Source organism: Nematolebias whitei, chromosome 13, assembly GCF_014905685.2.
Source record: "Nematolebias whitei isolate Nwh7 chromosome 13, NemWhi1, whole genome shotgun sequence".
Classification (NCBI taxonomy): domain Eukaryota; kingdom Metazoa; phylum Chordata; class Actinopteri; order Cyprinodontiformes; family Rivulidae; genus Nematolebias; species Nematolebias whitei.
The window spans coordinates 42,414,906-42,431,181 of record NC_056510.1 but is presented as its reverse complement, the minus strand read 5'-3'; the positions used below and the strand labels follow the sequence as shown (position 1 = coordinate 42,431,181).

General features: G+C 41.2%; 1 protein-coding gene across 1 annotated transcript in view; it reads left to right on the top strand.

Moving 5' to 3' along the window:
- LOC119419408 (ecto-NOX disulfide-thiol exchanger 1) overlaps positions 1-16,276 on the top strand; it is a 164,274-nt gene that overhangs the window by 65,114 nt on the left and 82,884 nt on the right. The window contains exons 4-6 of the mRNA XM_037686715.1: positions 4,250-4,367; positions 4,532-4,743; positions 9,499-9,606. Coding sequence (XP_037542643.1) covers positions 4,250-4,367; positions 4,532-4,743; positions 9,499-9,606 — 438 coding nt within the window. The remainder of the gene's footprint in view (positions 1-4,249; positions 4,368-4,531; positions 4,744-9,498; positions 9,607-16,276) is intronic.

Genomic DNA, 16,276 nt, shown 5'->3' with positions numbered 1-16,276 from the left:
AAGGATTAGAACTAGAGCAAGGATTAGAACTAGAGCAAGGATTAGAAAAGAACTATCATAATCTTGCTAAAGATATTTGGTGCTTGAGCAAAACCATAATAGACTTATCATGCTCTACCATGCACAGTGGAGAGCCCAATGATCTTTCTAATACCACACAAAGGCAATCAACATTTTGATTGAGTATTTTTAACGTAATAGGAGAAAGATGGATGCAGTTAGAGTGAGGACAGAGGATGCAGAAGACAGAGTGAGATGGAGGAAGATGACTGGCTGTAAACAGCTTAAAGAAGAAGACGAAGACGATAGTGGGTTGATAGTCTATTTTAATGGTGGCTTTAATTCTTGTTGCAGAAAAACAACAGATGCCTATTCACCTGTTAGGTGTGTCTTTTAATTTGAAGTTATTAATGAAAAGGTGCTATTTACATTGAAGCAAGAAGGAACAAAACATAATTATCATCTACTAAAGCTAAAACTCTAGTGAAGTGACAAGAAAAGAAGATGAATAGTATATTTCCTCAAATTGAAAATGTCCATTTTTCAGGTTTTTTTTTGTGTAATAATATGTATATAACATAATAATTAGAATAATTTTGTTTGATTTGCTTGCCTAAAATAATTTATAAAGGCACAATAACTCTAGTTGCCTGATTGAACTTAGTTTATTATATAGTTTTAGTTGAAAACAAGGTAAGGGGTTAGCACACCACGAGTCTGGTGACTTACAACCACCTCCTCCATACTTCAGTCCTATTATGAGACCCTTCTTTAATTAATGACCAATTATTGTGGTTAGTCTACCACTAGATTGATGAATTACCAGAGATTGGTTAAAAAAAATGTACATTTCTGAAGACTATGGATGCATACTGCACCAATATTTTATAGTCACATGTTCTTTAGTAATATTATTGTCTCTGGACTCAAGAGTTGAATTTATAGTCAGACAAACTCAAAATCTTTAATGGAGGTCAGTGCTGGATTAGAAAAGGTGTATTTTTATACTAATGATTGGCTAAATTTAGCTAAGTTTTAGAGCTTTCTCCTCTAAAAGCTGATTTGAATAGTGACAGACACTGAAAAATTCAAGCTTGGTTCAATTTTGTTTTGTATGAAATACAACAGCAAATATCAGGGGATCTAGTGCAGCCCATTTCATTGTAGTCCTTCATAATACTTTCTTACACAATGTTTTCTGGGGCCGTAGTAATGGTGGAGTGGAAGACAACTCACCTGTCTTCTGGTTAGACTTAGTTCATAACATCACTGACTAATAAAATTACAGAGATGCAGTGGCAGTCTGGAAAACAAAGACTGTGTTGTACCACTACAAAACTTCTCAGATTAACTGGCAGCCGAATCTATTCACTAAATTCAACAGGAGAACCCAGGGGAAGAAATACAAGTAACAGTTCAGATCTTTTAAAGTTGGGTTCTGTAGGAAGTCATTCACTCATTCAACCTTTATGTATACAGGTTTAAGCCCCCAGTATACTGCCGCGTACGTTCATACGCAGAGGTACACACGTACGTACGTGGAGGTACGAGCCTACACCCCAGCGTACCCTCCGTGCAAAGCTCAAATTTCTACAACCGCATATGCGTACGCGGTGTCGCACAATAAACTGCCCAGCGACGGACTGTTTTGTATGCGACACCAATGTATTCAATTCCCCTTCTTCATCCCTGATCTGGCCTTTTCTTTTGTTTTTTGCCAAGAGGCAGTGATCTCTTCCTCCTCCGTTGATGCCATGACTGAAATGGTGAGAAATGGAGGAATTTGTCACGAGCGAATTATACTCAGGTCCAGCGTGGCTGCGGGGGGGTCTGAAGATTTCCTGGTGGGCTGGTCTAATGTGTGGGCTGCAGGGCCAGTGCTCTCTGCTGTTTTTTTTTTTTTTAGATCTTTTTATTAACAACATATAAACACAGAACACCGCTGTGGCGGAGGCTGCCAGCGCTCGCTTTTTTCTTTTTTCTGACCTGTCAATCAATCCAGTAGGCGTGTCAGCAAATGACAAATCGGCGACCTCAATTTGTCCCGAAGGTAAACGCCCCTTGTCTGTGAAGCTGCTCTGCAGCAGCTCGGGGTGTACGCTGGAGTATCATGTCTGAACCCTCTGCGTACTGTACACGCGTATGTACACATGAACGGACGAACGCGGCAGTATACTGGAGGCTTTAGTCCCATTGAGCCTCGGGGACTCATTTACAAGAAAGACCTGATTTCAACAAAGAGTGATGACAACAGTGGACTACAACAACAACAATAGACAATCATAAAGGATAAATTGAGATGGGTTTTTTTTTAAACAAGTGAATATAAAATAATAATTAACAGAAAATTTAACAAAAAAAAAAAACAGCTGGATTATAAGGTGGTGTAGAAAACTAAAAACAGGAACATGTCTGCATTGGTCCCTGTCAGGAGTACAACAGATTCTTAAAGACACTTAGAGAGGTCAAAGGTCGAGAGCTTCAAATCTTTTTGTAAGATATTCCAGGAAACAGGAGCAGAGTAGGAGAAGGTCCTTTTGCCTAGTTCAGTCCTCACTGAGGGAACACTGCAGGTAATAATGTCCTGAGAGCGCACGCTGTAGCTGCACTCACGCAGAGACATGTAGGAGGAGATGTATGAAGGCAGCAGACCAAGAAGTGATTTAAAGATTAAAATGTACCAGTGGGAGAGTCTGCGTGAAGTTAATGATGTCCAGTTAACCAGTGAATACTGGGTGCAGTGGTGGGTACGATAATCACAGCCAGTTATGAATCTTAGTGCACCATGATAGACAGCATCCAACATCTGCAGCATCCAACATCTGCAGCATCCAACATCTGCAGGGTTCTTGTAGGAGCGTTCATGTAAATAATGTCACCGTACTCGATGGAGGGAAGGAAAGTCACAGATACAAGGTGTTTCCTAACATTCAGGGTTAGACAGGATCTGTTTCTGAAAAAGAAACCCAGTTTAACTTTCAGTTTCTTTACCAAGTTTTCCACGAGAAGCTTAAAAGAGAGAAGTGAGTCGACCAAGATACTCAAATATTTATAGGAATCAACAAACTCAACTGGGACACCATTTCAGGATTAAATCAGAGGAAGAACTGCTGGGACCAACTTCATGTTTGAAAAAAGCAATTGTCATGAACCATTATCATGTCTGGTGATGAAGATAGCACTTTGCACCACGGTTTAGAGAGAAAGTGGTTAATAGTGACAAGACTGATCAGCTCGTTTGAGCGGGTCCAAGACCAAAGTGGATCATTGGCTCCAACCTTAGAAAAGAGATTATAGCAGTTTATGCAAACACTAATGTATACATTTTTATTTCCAGAAACTTTGCATTACACCATTATTTAGAAAAAAGTATTTGAGATTTTGTTATGGTAAATAGCAGCATTAGCAGTTTGCTGTAGCACGTCTGCTATAGCCTGTTGCACTTCCTGCAGAAAAAGCATATGATGTGTCTAAATGATGCAACAGCAGCGTAAAGGTTTGTACAAACACGTTCAACTCTGTGATATCCTTTAGAGCTGTTTACTTTGCTCATGTCTTCGCTTTTACTGAACAGATCACATGTCGATAGAAACATTTCTGATCTTTATTAAAATCTTTATTTACACAAGTTTAGCTCATTTCTAGGCTGGGACAATTATTTTTACAAAATAAATTACATTTAATAATAATAATAATAATAAAGTCATCACAATGTCAGCACAGTATGTTTCCATACAATGGCGAAATTAGTCTCTGCATTTAACCCATCCGCCACCAGGTGGTGCAGTGGGCAGCTATTGAAAGCGCCCGGGGGACATTTTGGGGATTAGACGTGCTGCCCAGAGACGCCACGTGATGTGCAGTGACTGGGGATCGAACCTGGGACTCTCGGGTCCCAAGCCGGCTGCCCTGCCTCTACACCATCTCAGCCCCAATATTTCCCATCCTTAATTGGATTACCACATTATATACTTTTAGTAAATGGACTGTACTTATGTAGTGCCTTTCTATCTAGTCAAGACACTCAAAGCACTTTACAACAATCTGTGCCACATTTACCCATGCATACAGCTCTATACTAGATCTCTACAAAGCTAATTGAACAAATCCTTCACCTTTAGTCTTAGTCTTTCTGCCTAAAAGCACATTGAAGTAAATCGGGATGTTTTTTTATTTTATTTTATATTTTTTATCTCATGATTGAACTGAAGACTGTTGCTGTTTGTGTCTGCATGCTGCGATGCTTCAGGAGCTAAGAAACGCTCACAGCGAGGAGATCATGGGTATCAGACGAGAGGAGGAGATGGAGATGTCAGATGACGATTCAGATGAAATTCCCAGCAAGAGGATGCGCTCAGAGGAAAACGGTGCATTAGACAAAAGTTATCTTCCAACCACTCATATCTTTCTGAAGAATTTAAATGACACGTAAAATCAAGCATGTAGGCTGTTAATTACAAACATAATTTATATTTTTGAAGTTGTGTTTTGCTATTTTTCCTTTATTTTGACTTGGGCCCTCCTCCCGCAGGAGTGTGTGATCAGACTCAGGCCTCTCTGAAGGAGGAGAACGACTCGCTGCGCTGGCAGCTGGACGCCTACAGGAACGAAGTGGAGCTCCTGAAGAACGAACAGACCAGAGGCAGCCATCCAGATGATGATCACACACAAACACACACACATGCTCACAGTCCTGAGGCGCAGATCCAGCTGCTGCAGCAGAGCATGCATAGCATGCAGCAGGTAGGCTTCATTCACCAACACTTGTGCCCAACAAACACTAATCTTAGAGCTAAATTAACTTCACACCAGCATTTTTTATGCACAGTGTTCATTTTTTTCATGATGAATGTGTGATAATATACAATACAGTACTGATACAAAAGTGAAAATATGTTTTTAATTGTTTGATAAAAGCACTCATGACAACACACCTGTCTTTTTTCTTCTCGTGCAAATACCTTTGTGCAGAACAGCTTCATCTCTGGCACTTTCAGTTGCTTGCAACTTGTTTTAAAGCGGAAGCTTTTCTCATGTACACTGTCTTCCCAGCTGACTCAGAGGCCTCCCATAATCTCTCGCTCCACTGACTCTAAAAAAGAAGCACGGAAAGCTTTGTCAGAGCGCAGCTCTCATTTTGCACAAATTAGCTTGATTTGACCAGACTTCCTGTCTTTCTCAATCTGAAGTGACAGCACTGATAGGCTGAGGCACATTCGACTCAACCACTAACACACACACACACGCACACACATGCACACACATGCACACGGGCCAAAGTCACCCTGCTGTCACCACTTGTTTGTCGCCTGCTGATGTTCTTGTTCCCTCACGTCAGACAAGCAGCTGCAACAAACAAATTAGGCACTTAGCTGAAATTAAAATTTTCCCTGTCTACACTTTACTTGAAGGGTTGTGCAAAAACATGACATCACCACAACTAAAATCATACATTATGCATAGAAAGAAATTAGAAGTAAAAATAAGACGTCTGTGTATTGAGAGCATGTATCATCTCATTCACACCTTTATAAATAAAATATTACCAGCAGGATACTCTGGACCACAACCAGGGCTCATCTCAGTGCTTGTCTCGTTCTGTGGAGTTGGAACCCTAGATTCAGAAAGATGTGGGGAACTCGAAGATGAAATAAAGACTTTTAATTTATTAACAATAGATCAAAAACAAAGGCTGACATGGCACTAAAACTTACAAAATCACAGGATCAGGGAGACATGGAGGAAGACAGAGCGTGACGGCCGTGGGAAGCACAATACACGAACAAGGAGGAAACACAAAGACATTGAACTTAAAGGGACACTAAAGAGACACGATGATGAACACCTGGGGTGATTGGGACTGGGAACAGGTGAAGCAGGAGCTGACCACGTGAGGGAAGAAACACTGATGAAGGAAGAACAGATGATACAAGAAAACACAAAGATCTCAAGACAAACATATTCTCACAGCTTGAGCCATAAAGTACAAATAAATCAAAGTTCTCCAAGTGATTTCATTGTTTTATTAGCTCACTGTAGAGGTCTGCAGAATTGCAAACAAAACTAAATTGTCATTCATTTTGAATTATAGGTGCAGGCGGTATGGCAAAAATTCAGTATTACAATTGTTTTTACAATAAAATCACAACTGTATTTCAATTTCTGTTATTTTGCATGCTACAAAATAGTGCAACCAAAGTATTTTTCTTTCTGAAAACATAGCCCTATAAATAAAAACACATATAAAGAACATTTAGAATGTTTAGAACCTTTAGAGCCTTTAGAACAGTGATTCTCAAATGGTGGGTTGCAGACCCATTTTTCAGTGGGCAATGGACCTCTGCCTGGGCCCAAAAAATGTAAAAAAATAAAAAAAATAAATAGAATAGAAGTAGTCCCTGTCCAGATATGTCTTTGTAGAAGCCAGAATGCCTTCCAATGAACACGAGACTATCTGTGAAGACATTATCTGTTCATGTGTGAACAGTGTTGTAGGAAATATATCAGACAGACATCAGATGTGCCGGTACTTCAGAAATCACAGGTTTTGGTGCTTCTGGAGAAGGGTGTCACTATTTCAAGAACTTTGGTGAGCCAGCCAGGAGTAGAGCTGTCATTTCTAACCCGGGCCCGAAGCTCGGCCCAACCCAAATTTAGGCCGGGCCGAGCCATAATAATGTGCTGGATGGGCGGGCTGGGTTGGTGTCAGGCTTTTGATTGCGTCAGCAGACACGTGCGGCCGACGACCCAACCAGGTGAGATCCCAAAGCAGACATGTCAGAGCAGGGCCTGTGTGTGAATAAATCAGAATGCAGCGGAAACAGGGATTTAATGAGCTTTGACACCCATGAAAGGACAAACACCCCCTCAGCTCCGATCTTCTGCCCCTTTTATTCATCCACGCGTCCGCAGACCGTTAATAACTGTATAAGCAGCAAAAGCTTCATTTACAATGTCGGGAATTTTTACCAATATTGGTATCGTACCGATATCGTAAAAACTTCTGGATTGGATATCTGTGACAACGTGATCGATCCATGACTGGGCAGATCTATTCACTCTAACTCTGCTTTGTGCTCTGAGTGACGTCACGTGCTAACGTACTGACTGAACAAATTAAAGTTGTTTTGTTTTTACATGTTTGACCGAGCTGTGAAGCTCTTGGTGTGTTTAATGTGCTGTTCTGGTGCAGAGTTGTCAATCAATTTGTACTTCAGTACATTCATGTCTGTGTTTAACAAAACAAATGTTTTAAGTTAATTCAGCACTGGGTTAGTGAGCTCAATCATCCAGGTAGACGACAACAACAATGGCTAAATCAAGTCATCTGGACCTGTTTCTGAAACAGGTTCAGATGACTTGATTTAGCCATTGTTGTTACTTCAGCACAGTTTTTTCAGATCGGTGTCGGATCAGTATCGGCCGATATGAAACAGGTATCGGATCGAAAGAAAAAAGTAGATCGGTGCATCCCTACTAATTACTGTTAATTTGTCAGGTTGGGTGGGGTTTGGATATTATGGCTACGGGCTGAGTCTGGGTCAGATATTTTGGGCTCAAATGCAACTCTAGACAGGAGCACAATAATATTGTGGTTATTATTTATTTCCTAATGAAACAAAGAACACAAAGGTTGACAACTTGATAGGACTTTCTTTTTTTATATATCAGTGTCACGGTTGGGTTTTTGGATTCAAAATAGCCAGACACAGGAGTGCAAAAACAAGAACAGGTTTTATTATTGGCTGTGGGTGAGAAGCCAGGATCAGCAGTGTTAACAGGTCCTCACAGGTTGTAGGGAGAGAGTCACCTGTCAGGACCGCAGCGATGACGTCACTGGTCCTGTGCAGAGCAGCTGAAATAACGTGGCTTGAGGGGCAAATCCAATAACGGGGTCCGGTTGTTAAAGCAGGGGTCATGAACAGGAAGACAGAGGTCCAGATACAAAATCCAAAAACGTAATCCATGAAGCGTGGTTTAGTAGAGGGAACAAGGTGTGCTACCATGGCCAGAGAGGCAAACAAATCCAAAAGGAGCAGGCAAGGCGAGGAGTCCAAAAACAGGTGAGGGGTCAAGGCAAGGATGCATGGCATGAAATAGGATACTAAGATTAAAGGCTTCAGAATCAGGGACCGTGGAAGGTATAATAATTCAGCCCGGTGGAGAGGGAGAATGGAGTTTATAAAGGGTGCAGAGCAGGTGAACTAGATGAGCTGAACAGGTGAGTGGAATCAGGGCTGATGAGCTGAAAGTGCAGAGGGGGGTGTGGCTAATGACAGAGGAAAAAACAGCATGATGACAAAGAGGAGCAGAAACATGACATGATGGGGCTGTGAGTGTGAGACAGGGGCTGATGGGGGGTCAGCGGGGGCCGCTGATCGTGACAATCAGATCTACTACAAAAAATAATAAACTGTTTGACATCATTGGAAGTCTTAGAAAAGCAAACTCCTTCTCCAAAAGTATAAGGATCAAAACTTTCTTCATATGTTCCTAATGTCAGTCAACACAACATCATTCACATTTGATAACCTCAGATTAAGTCATATTTCAGCATTTATGTTTTCTTCTTTTAAGTGGAAAACTGTATATGACCCCCTCACATCAAACCAAGGATTTGTTGCAATGTATTGTAATAAGATAAAAGCAGCTACAATGCATTGGTAAAAAAAAGTTTTACAATTACAGAGTTTTGTTGAAATATGATTAATAAATACCTTAACTATGGGGCCCTTGAATGAAATGCTTAAATTATAATCCTAAAGTATAATTTGAAGCACTTTTCTGAGCAGTACCATCAAATAACGATAATTTTGAGGAGAAAGTCCTAAATTTTTTCTGTTTCTCCTGTGAGCTAGAGAAGCTATTTTAAACACAGCTGAGAAATCCAGAATTCAAAAAATGGTTTGAGGTTTTCTCTTTCAAATGACGTCTAGAAATCCTCATTAGAATGCCCTAAAGATAGGATTCAGATCAAGATACCAGGGGTATTTCCAACTAGCAAACCATACAAGTTGGAGGAGGGGGCGTACCAAAGAGACCATCTTATCACAAGCAGAACTGGTTTGTTCCACTTTGGCGTAAGCTGTTGGGGGAAGAATCAGTTTTGTTGTGTGTTTCCTTGACTGATGAAGCCTTCTGGATCGAAGGCGAAACGTTTCAGCACAAAAAAAGAAACTGTCCAGATGACCTGACTGAAAAATGTTGGATTTTATACCTGGATTATTGAACATGGACTTTGTTGTTTTCATACAAAGAACCAATAATGATATCAGGCTGATCTTTGTATCAAAATGTAGCTTAAACCAGCAGGAATCTGAAAGTGGGCGTAGTTTAGTTTACTGTATCTGACTAAATCCCAGGTTTGATGTGATGGTTCATATATGAGAATATGATTAAAGCTTGGAAAACTTTATCATTATTTACTTTATAAAAAGCTAATCACATCATCATGGAATTGTGTCTTAGGCTAAATGTTTTTCTGTGTTTCTCTGTCAGCAACTCTTGAGTCTTCAGGAGAAGCTGTCGAAAAAGGAAACTGAGCTGGAACAGGAACGAGATGAGCATCGCTACATGGAGGTGGAGCTGCTCTCACTCAGAGGCAAGGTGTGTCCTCACTGTCACAACTAAATGGACCTCTGTATAACCACAAATACTCCAGAGAACTGGATGCTGGTCAGTTTGTTCTTCTGCCAAGTTGCACCCTACACATGTATCTAGTAGCTCCTGTTTTGTACACAATTTGTCGTTTTGCACCAATAGGATGTGAAATAGTAGCTGTTTTGAACCAAGGTAAGCATAAAAGGGCCACGAGGTGTGTACAAAGAGACCAACAAAATGTGGGTGCACGCACGGTGACTGAAGCTGTTGGTATGAACGGGCAGGTACAAAGTGACCCAGATCCAAAATGACCACTCATGATCAGACCTATTAAAATTTTTCAGTTTATTGAGGTCTTTTAGCAAACTGTACATAAAGTCTTACAGTATGTTGTTCTGGCTATAGGTGTAAGGTAGTTTAATGTGCATAAACCAATAATTTATTATATAAACAGCACTAACTTTATGATTCTAGCAATGTTTTTCCCTCTATATGATGGAGCAGATACTTTTGTTGGTTGTACTGAATTAACCAAGCTGAAAGTCTGTCTGCAGTGTGGCTATTTGCACAATTTAAGTTTTTTGGGGGGGCTTGCCTTCTTATTGATGCCTCCATTTGGCTCCTGTCATCACCTAGTTAATAATCAATTTAGTTACTTCCATCCATCCATCCATCCATCCACCCACCTCTTCCAGTTCTTCTGGTAGGATTCCAAGGCATTCCCAGGCAAACTGAGCGATATAGTCTCTCCATTGTGTCCTGGGGCCCTCCCACGGGTCTCCTCCCAGTCGAACATGCCCAAAGCACCTCCCTAGTGGGATGCCTAGGGAGCATCCTTACCATTATCAGATGCCTGAAGCACCTCAACTGGCTCCTTTCGATATAGAAGAGCAGTGCTTCTACTCAAACTTATTATTATTATTAGACCTTTATTTATACAGGTTACTTCCCCTTGAGCCTTGAAGACTAATTTACAAGAGAGACCTGTTACATACAACATACAGGCAGATGAGAAAAAGAGAACACGAGGATTAGGGGTGGGCGATATATGGCTCAAATACAAAGTATAATATTGTGATATTTCAGAGCATTCTGACGATAGCAATAAATTCTGTGATATAACAAAGAAAACAAAGAAAACACAGAAATCATAGTTACTTATTTGACACAATTAACTTAACATGTTACTTTGCAGTAATATATAAAATTTTAAAAGAACAAGGGGTAATTTTACTGAATTTACTTTATTTAGTAAAATATTCAGTCTCCAAGTATAAAAATAAAAATAAAAATGATCCTTCTGTTATTTAGATTGAAAACGTCTGCACAAAATATAGATCAATAAATCCACCACAAAAACTAAAGTGCAGGTGAAGTTTCCCAAAATAACTATAAAATGAAGCTTAAGATCTGTTGAGCATAAATGTAACATACAACAAAATATATGTTTCCTTTAAATGAGCTATAACTTCCAGAACTTGACAAGGTGTCTTCAGCTGAGCCTGAAGCTTGTGGTGTTTCAGCTTCTTCTGTTCCTGCAGGAATGATTCAATTCTCTGATGCTCTGTCTCTGATCACATGATGGTTCCTGGTCCATGGACTGTGGAACTAAGAAACAGTTTAGCTGCGTGTGTTTGTACCGGCAGTTTAGAGCGGGGGAGACACAGCCTGCATCGGCAGCTCAGAGCGGGGTGGGGAGTGGGGGGAAGGGAGAGACAGTTGAGCTGTCTGTACATGCAGTTTAGAGCTGAATGGAGAGACAGCTGAACCATGTGTTGTTTGTTTTTAGCTTTTTAGCTAGCTAGTATTGCGTGCAATTAATTAGCATTACACCAGCACCGACAGGTGGGGGGGGGGGGTGTAATTCGGTGTGGTCTTTAGGTGCGCTCGGTTCTGTTAAGGGGGCGGGGCGCCCTGACGTATTACGTCATGAAATTAGCATATCATGATATTTATTTGCTCTGGAAAGATTTTTTTACCAGTGTGGAGTTTTATCAAACTTTATTGTTCAATAAAATTTAGCAGACAGAGAACTTTGTTAAAAAACACGTAGCAAGGTTTATTTCTCTTCTGCAGAAGGGAGAACACATGAAATGGAAATGCAGCCCAAGAGTTCTTGTGTGTTCTCCAAAAACATGAGCAGTACAGTCTCATTTATACACCTTCACATGTAACATGTTTTGATACAACAGGCACTCATTTGCAATCTTATCAGAGTAAAAACAGTCAGTACGTTTGTGGTCAGTGACTGGTTCTGGAGATGGGTTTGAGAAACGGAAGTTAAAAGGTTTCACACTGATGTTGGAGAGGTACAGTTTCTACAGTTTTAGATAAGCTTTAACAGAGTGTGATATAAAGTAAATGACTAATAAGAGTGATGATAAAATTGATGAACAAAATAAACTGGCATCAATGGTTACAAAGTACTGATCCTTTCTGAGACTCAGAGCTAAAACTGCAGGCAAACACTTTAATTATCATTTTAAAGTAAACTGTAAATTGTGTAAACATATCAAACTTTTATATTAATAACCCAGAAAATATCAACAATTCCTCCCTTTTGTTCCCATCAGGAACAACTACAATAAAACAAGTATTTGCAAACAGAAGCTCAGACACTGATAAAAGGAACATCAAGGCAAATGTGGCATATGGAGTATGGTTTAACATATGGCTATCATAAACATCAGTTAGAAATCTGCTAAGGCTGTTTTTGTGGGGAACAGATCCCTGTAATGAGAGCAAGCAAAAGTAAAAGAAATCATAAAAATAAAATGACAAAATTGTAAAAAGCAAAAACATAATAAAACAAAATATTTACATAATGGTTGTCTTCTTGTTGGTCAGGACAAAAACAGTAGAGTGGGTGGGTGGGTTACACTTATTGGAATCAGGATTGACATTGTTATGTAACAGGGCATAGGTTTCTGCCAGGTGTTCAGGAGTGAGGGCAGTCGAGATCAGACGTGTGGACAATGAGCAAATACAAGGTATACAACAGCAACCACAAGTTATTAGAATGGCTAAACAAACTCCTATGGAGATATTTGATAGCTTTGAAGAGCTGGTACATGACGTAACACTTGTGAATATCCTTCAGAAGAGAGCCTTTCTTTATCAAAGCGTGCAGGTCCGTATCCATGTATTCAAAGATGAGGTAAATGTCTTTATCATTTTGTGCTTGGATGATGTTGAGAAGCTTTGACATTGTTGACGTGATCTCCAAACTCCTGGAGGAACATGATTTCTCTGTATGTTCGCTGGGCATCTGTTCTGTTTCTGAAAGCATCAAAGATTTTCTTCACTGCCACGATCTCCCCAGTCTGTCTGTCAACGGCTTTCCATACCATACCATAGGCCCAGTGCTAGGGTGGTTTTCCATGGATGTTGCAGTAGGCCCATTTTTGTAGTGTCTTCCTGGAGGGAGAGTCTGTAAAAAGTCTGATGAAGAGTGGAGAGTTCTTTATGGGAGCAGTTAGTAGGGTGTAGAGGGGCAGAGAGTTTTCGATGGAGGGTGGAGAGTTCCTTATGGATCAATGGATGAGATGCAGCAAAACAGGGGCTGGTTTGGTAACCTGGGGGGGGGGGGGGGGGGGGGGGGGGGGGGGCGCCTCACCTGGGTTTAAGACCTAGTGAGTGAGCTGCCTCGCCTAGGTTTGGGAAGAACCTAGAGAGTGAGCTGTCCTAGCTTATTTAGACTCAAAGTCTAAGATAAGCTGCTGCCTCAGCTGCCCGATGGCACTGAGTGAACTTATGGGGATTTGGCTTTTTCTTGTCCTCCCTCTGATGGTGGATTGGTCCCTCTGAACAGCTTACAGTGGGATGCGTGGATCCAGGTAGCTCGCTCAGCCACCTTGACAGCTGTGTGGGTTGTTAATAGCACCTGGAACGGTCCTGTACACCTGGGAGATTTCTACCTTTTCCTCCTGAAAGATTTAATCATAACAAAGTATCCAGGGGTTATGTCATGCAATTGTTCTTGAGCTGGGCTGGGAAGCCCTCCTTGGACCTGAGACCTGAGGGATTTTAAATGGTTAGTCAATTCAATGCAGTAGGCAAGCATGTTATGATCACAGTGTTTCAGGTCATTAGTTGGGCTGGTCGCAGTTCCCACTCCCAGGTTGGGTGGTGCTGCAAATAACATTTCTAAAGGGCTAAGGTTATGTTTAGCCCTTCTGCACATGCACATGTACATCAGTGCAATGGGTAAACATGTAACCCAGTTGAGTTTTGTCTCGTCGCACATTTTTGTCAGTTTGTTTTTCAATGTTCCATTCTCTCTTTCTACTGCACCTCCACTTTGTGGGTGGTATGCACAATGTTTAGTCAGGTCAAAATTCAGTGTGGTAGATACTTCTTCAAGTATCTGAATAGTAAAATGTGGACCGTTGTCACTAGAAATTCTTTGTGGGATACCCCACCTTGACACCACTTCTTGCAACAGAATTTTTGCAACTGTGCTGGCTGTGGCATGTTTTGTGGGGAAAGCTTCAACCCATTTGGAAAACATGTCCACTATGACCAGACAGTATTTTTTGTTTTGAACTGGTGTTAGTTCAATAAAGTCAATCATCAAATGTTGAAATGGTGCTGTAACAGTTTTGTGGGCTCCTGGAACTGTTGTTTTTATTGTTTTTGAAACATTGTGAGTAGCACACATGAGACAGGAGTCACAATGTTGGGCCGCTGTTTTAGAAAAATTTACAGTAAACCAATCAGCACTAATTTGTCTCAACATCCCTCCCTTTGACACATGATCCAAAGAATGTGTCAAAACAGCAAAAGAGGGGAAAAATGTTTTGGTAAGCATGGGTTACCATTTGGGCCAATCCAGATGTTTTCAGAAAAAATACAGCCGTGTTTTTTCCATTCGGCTTTTTCACTGGCAGGAGCAAACCTTTGCATGTCAGAAACAGAGAATGGCACATAGGGTTGTGTGTGTGTCTGAGTCAGAGTGAGAGGTTGTGTGAGAAGTGTGCAGGCTGCAGCTTTAGCAGCTTCATCAGCCAGAGCATTTCCTCTCGAGACAGAGTCAGTGTTGGAAGTGTGTGCGGCACATTTTATGACAGCAATTTGTGTTGGTAAGGTGATAGAGGTCAAGAGGTCAGACACCAATTTATGATTCAAAATGGGTTGTCCATCTGAGTGCAGGAACCGTCTGTGTTTCTACAGAGCTCCAAAATCATGAACAACACCAAATGCGTATCTGCTGTCAGTGTAAATATTTACTTTTTTCCCTGCAGACAAAACACAAGCACGTGTGAGAGCAATCAGTTCACATGCCTGTGCAGAACATGATGGCATGGGAGCAGCTTCAACTGTGTGTCTGTGTGTGTTACAACAGCATAACTGCTTCTTATCTGGCCTGTAACTGGGTCACGTGATGCAGAGCCATCGACAAACAGATCCCAATCTGGACTGTCCAGAGGGTGTTGTTACAAATCAGGCCTGGGGGTGCAAACAATTTCCAACTCAGCCATACAGTCATGTGGGTTGCCATCTTCAGTTGTTGGCAAGAGTGTGGCTGGGTTTAGAACATTACAACGTTGTATGGTTATGTTGGGCATGTCCAACAGAGTTGTGTGGTACTTTAACCAACGTGCTGTTGAGAGATGTGCAGTTTTCTGTTAATTTAAAATTTGTGTGACAGCGTGGGGAACGAGGAGGGTCAGATCAGAATATCCCACAATATCACGACTAGCTAGGACCGCCTTATCAGCAGCTGCCACAGCGCGCAAACAAAAAGGCAAGCCTGCTGCTACTGAGTCCAATTTAGCAGAAAAATAGGCGACTGTTTCAATCTGTCACCCTGTTTTTTGGAGCAAAACAGAAGTCTTACAGCCACCGCGCTCATCCACAGCCTGAATAAAAGGGAGTGTAAGATCTGGAATTCCAAGAGTTGGGGCTTGCTGCAGTTGTTTTTTCAGCGCTTCAAAGGCCTGCAGAGCCTCATTAGACCATGTCAATTTAGAGCTCATCAGTAGGCCTTTTTCATGACAAATGACACGTAGAGGAATCTCCATTTCAGCATAGTTTGGAATAAAATGTCTGCAATAACCACAAAAGTCCTAAAAAGGACATCAACTGTTTCTTAGTCTCTGGAAGTGGCAGTTTCACTATTGCTTTAACGCGAGTGTCTGCAATTTCCCTACCTGCTGCTGAGATTCTATGGCCCAGAAATGTCACAGTAGTTTGCACAAACTGCAGCTTAGACAATGATGCTTTGTGTCCCTGCTCAGCCAAGTGTTGGAGCAGACGGACAGTATTTTCTCTACAAGACTGTTCTGAGGGCGTTGCCAACAGAAGGTCATCCACGTGTTGTAACAAAGCACAATCAGAAGGAAGTGTAAAACCAGCAAGACTGTCATTCAGCGCTTGATGAAAAATAGTGGGTGACTCACAGTAACCTTGACACAAGCGGGTGAAAGTGTAAGACTTTCGTTGAAATTGAAAAGTAAACCAAAATTGGCTGTCTGGATGTACGGGCACGCTAAAAGGGAGGAATGGACTAAATATCCATCTAAATATGTCCATCGACCTCTGGGCCCATAACCCAGAGGTTGATGGGCTAAATATGAGAGGGATGGACAGTGAATAATTACTCTGGCTTTAAGCAAAGAGTGAAAAACAGGAGTAATGCCTCTTTCTGCTTCAGGTTTTAGGGGGTACTGAGGGA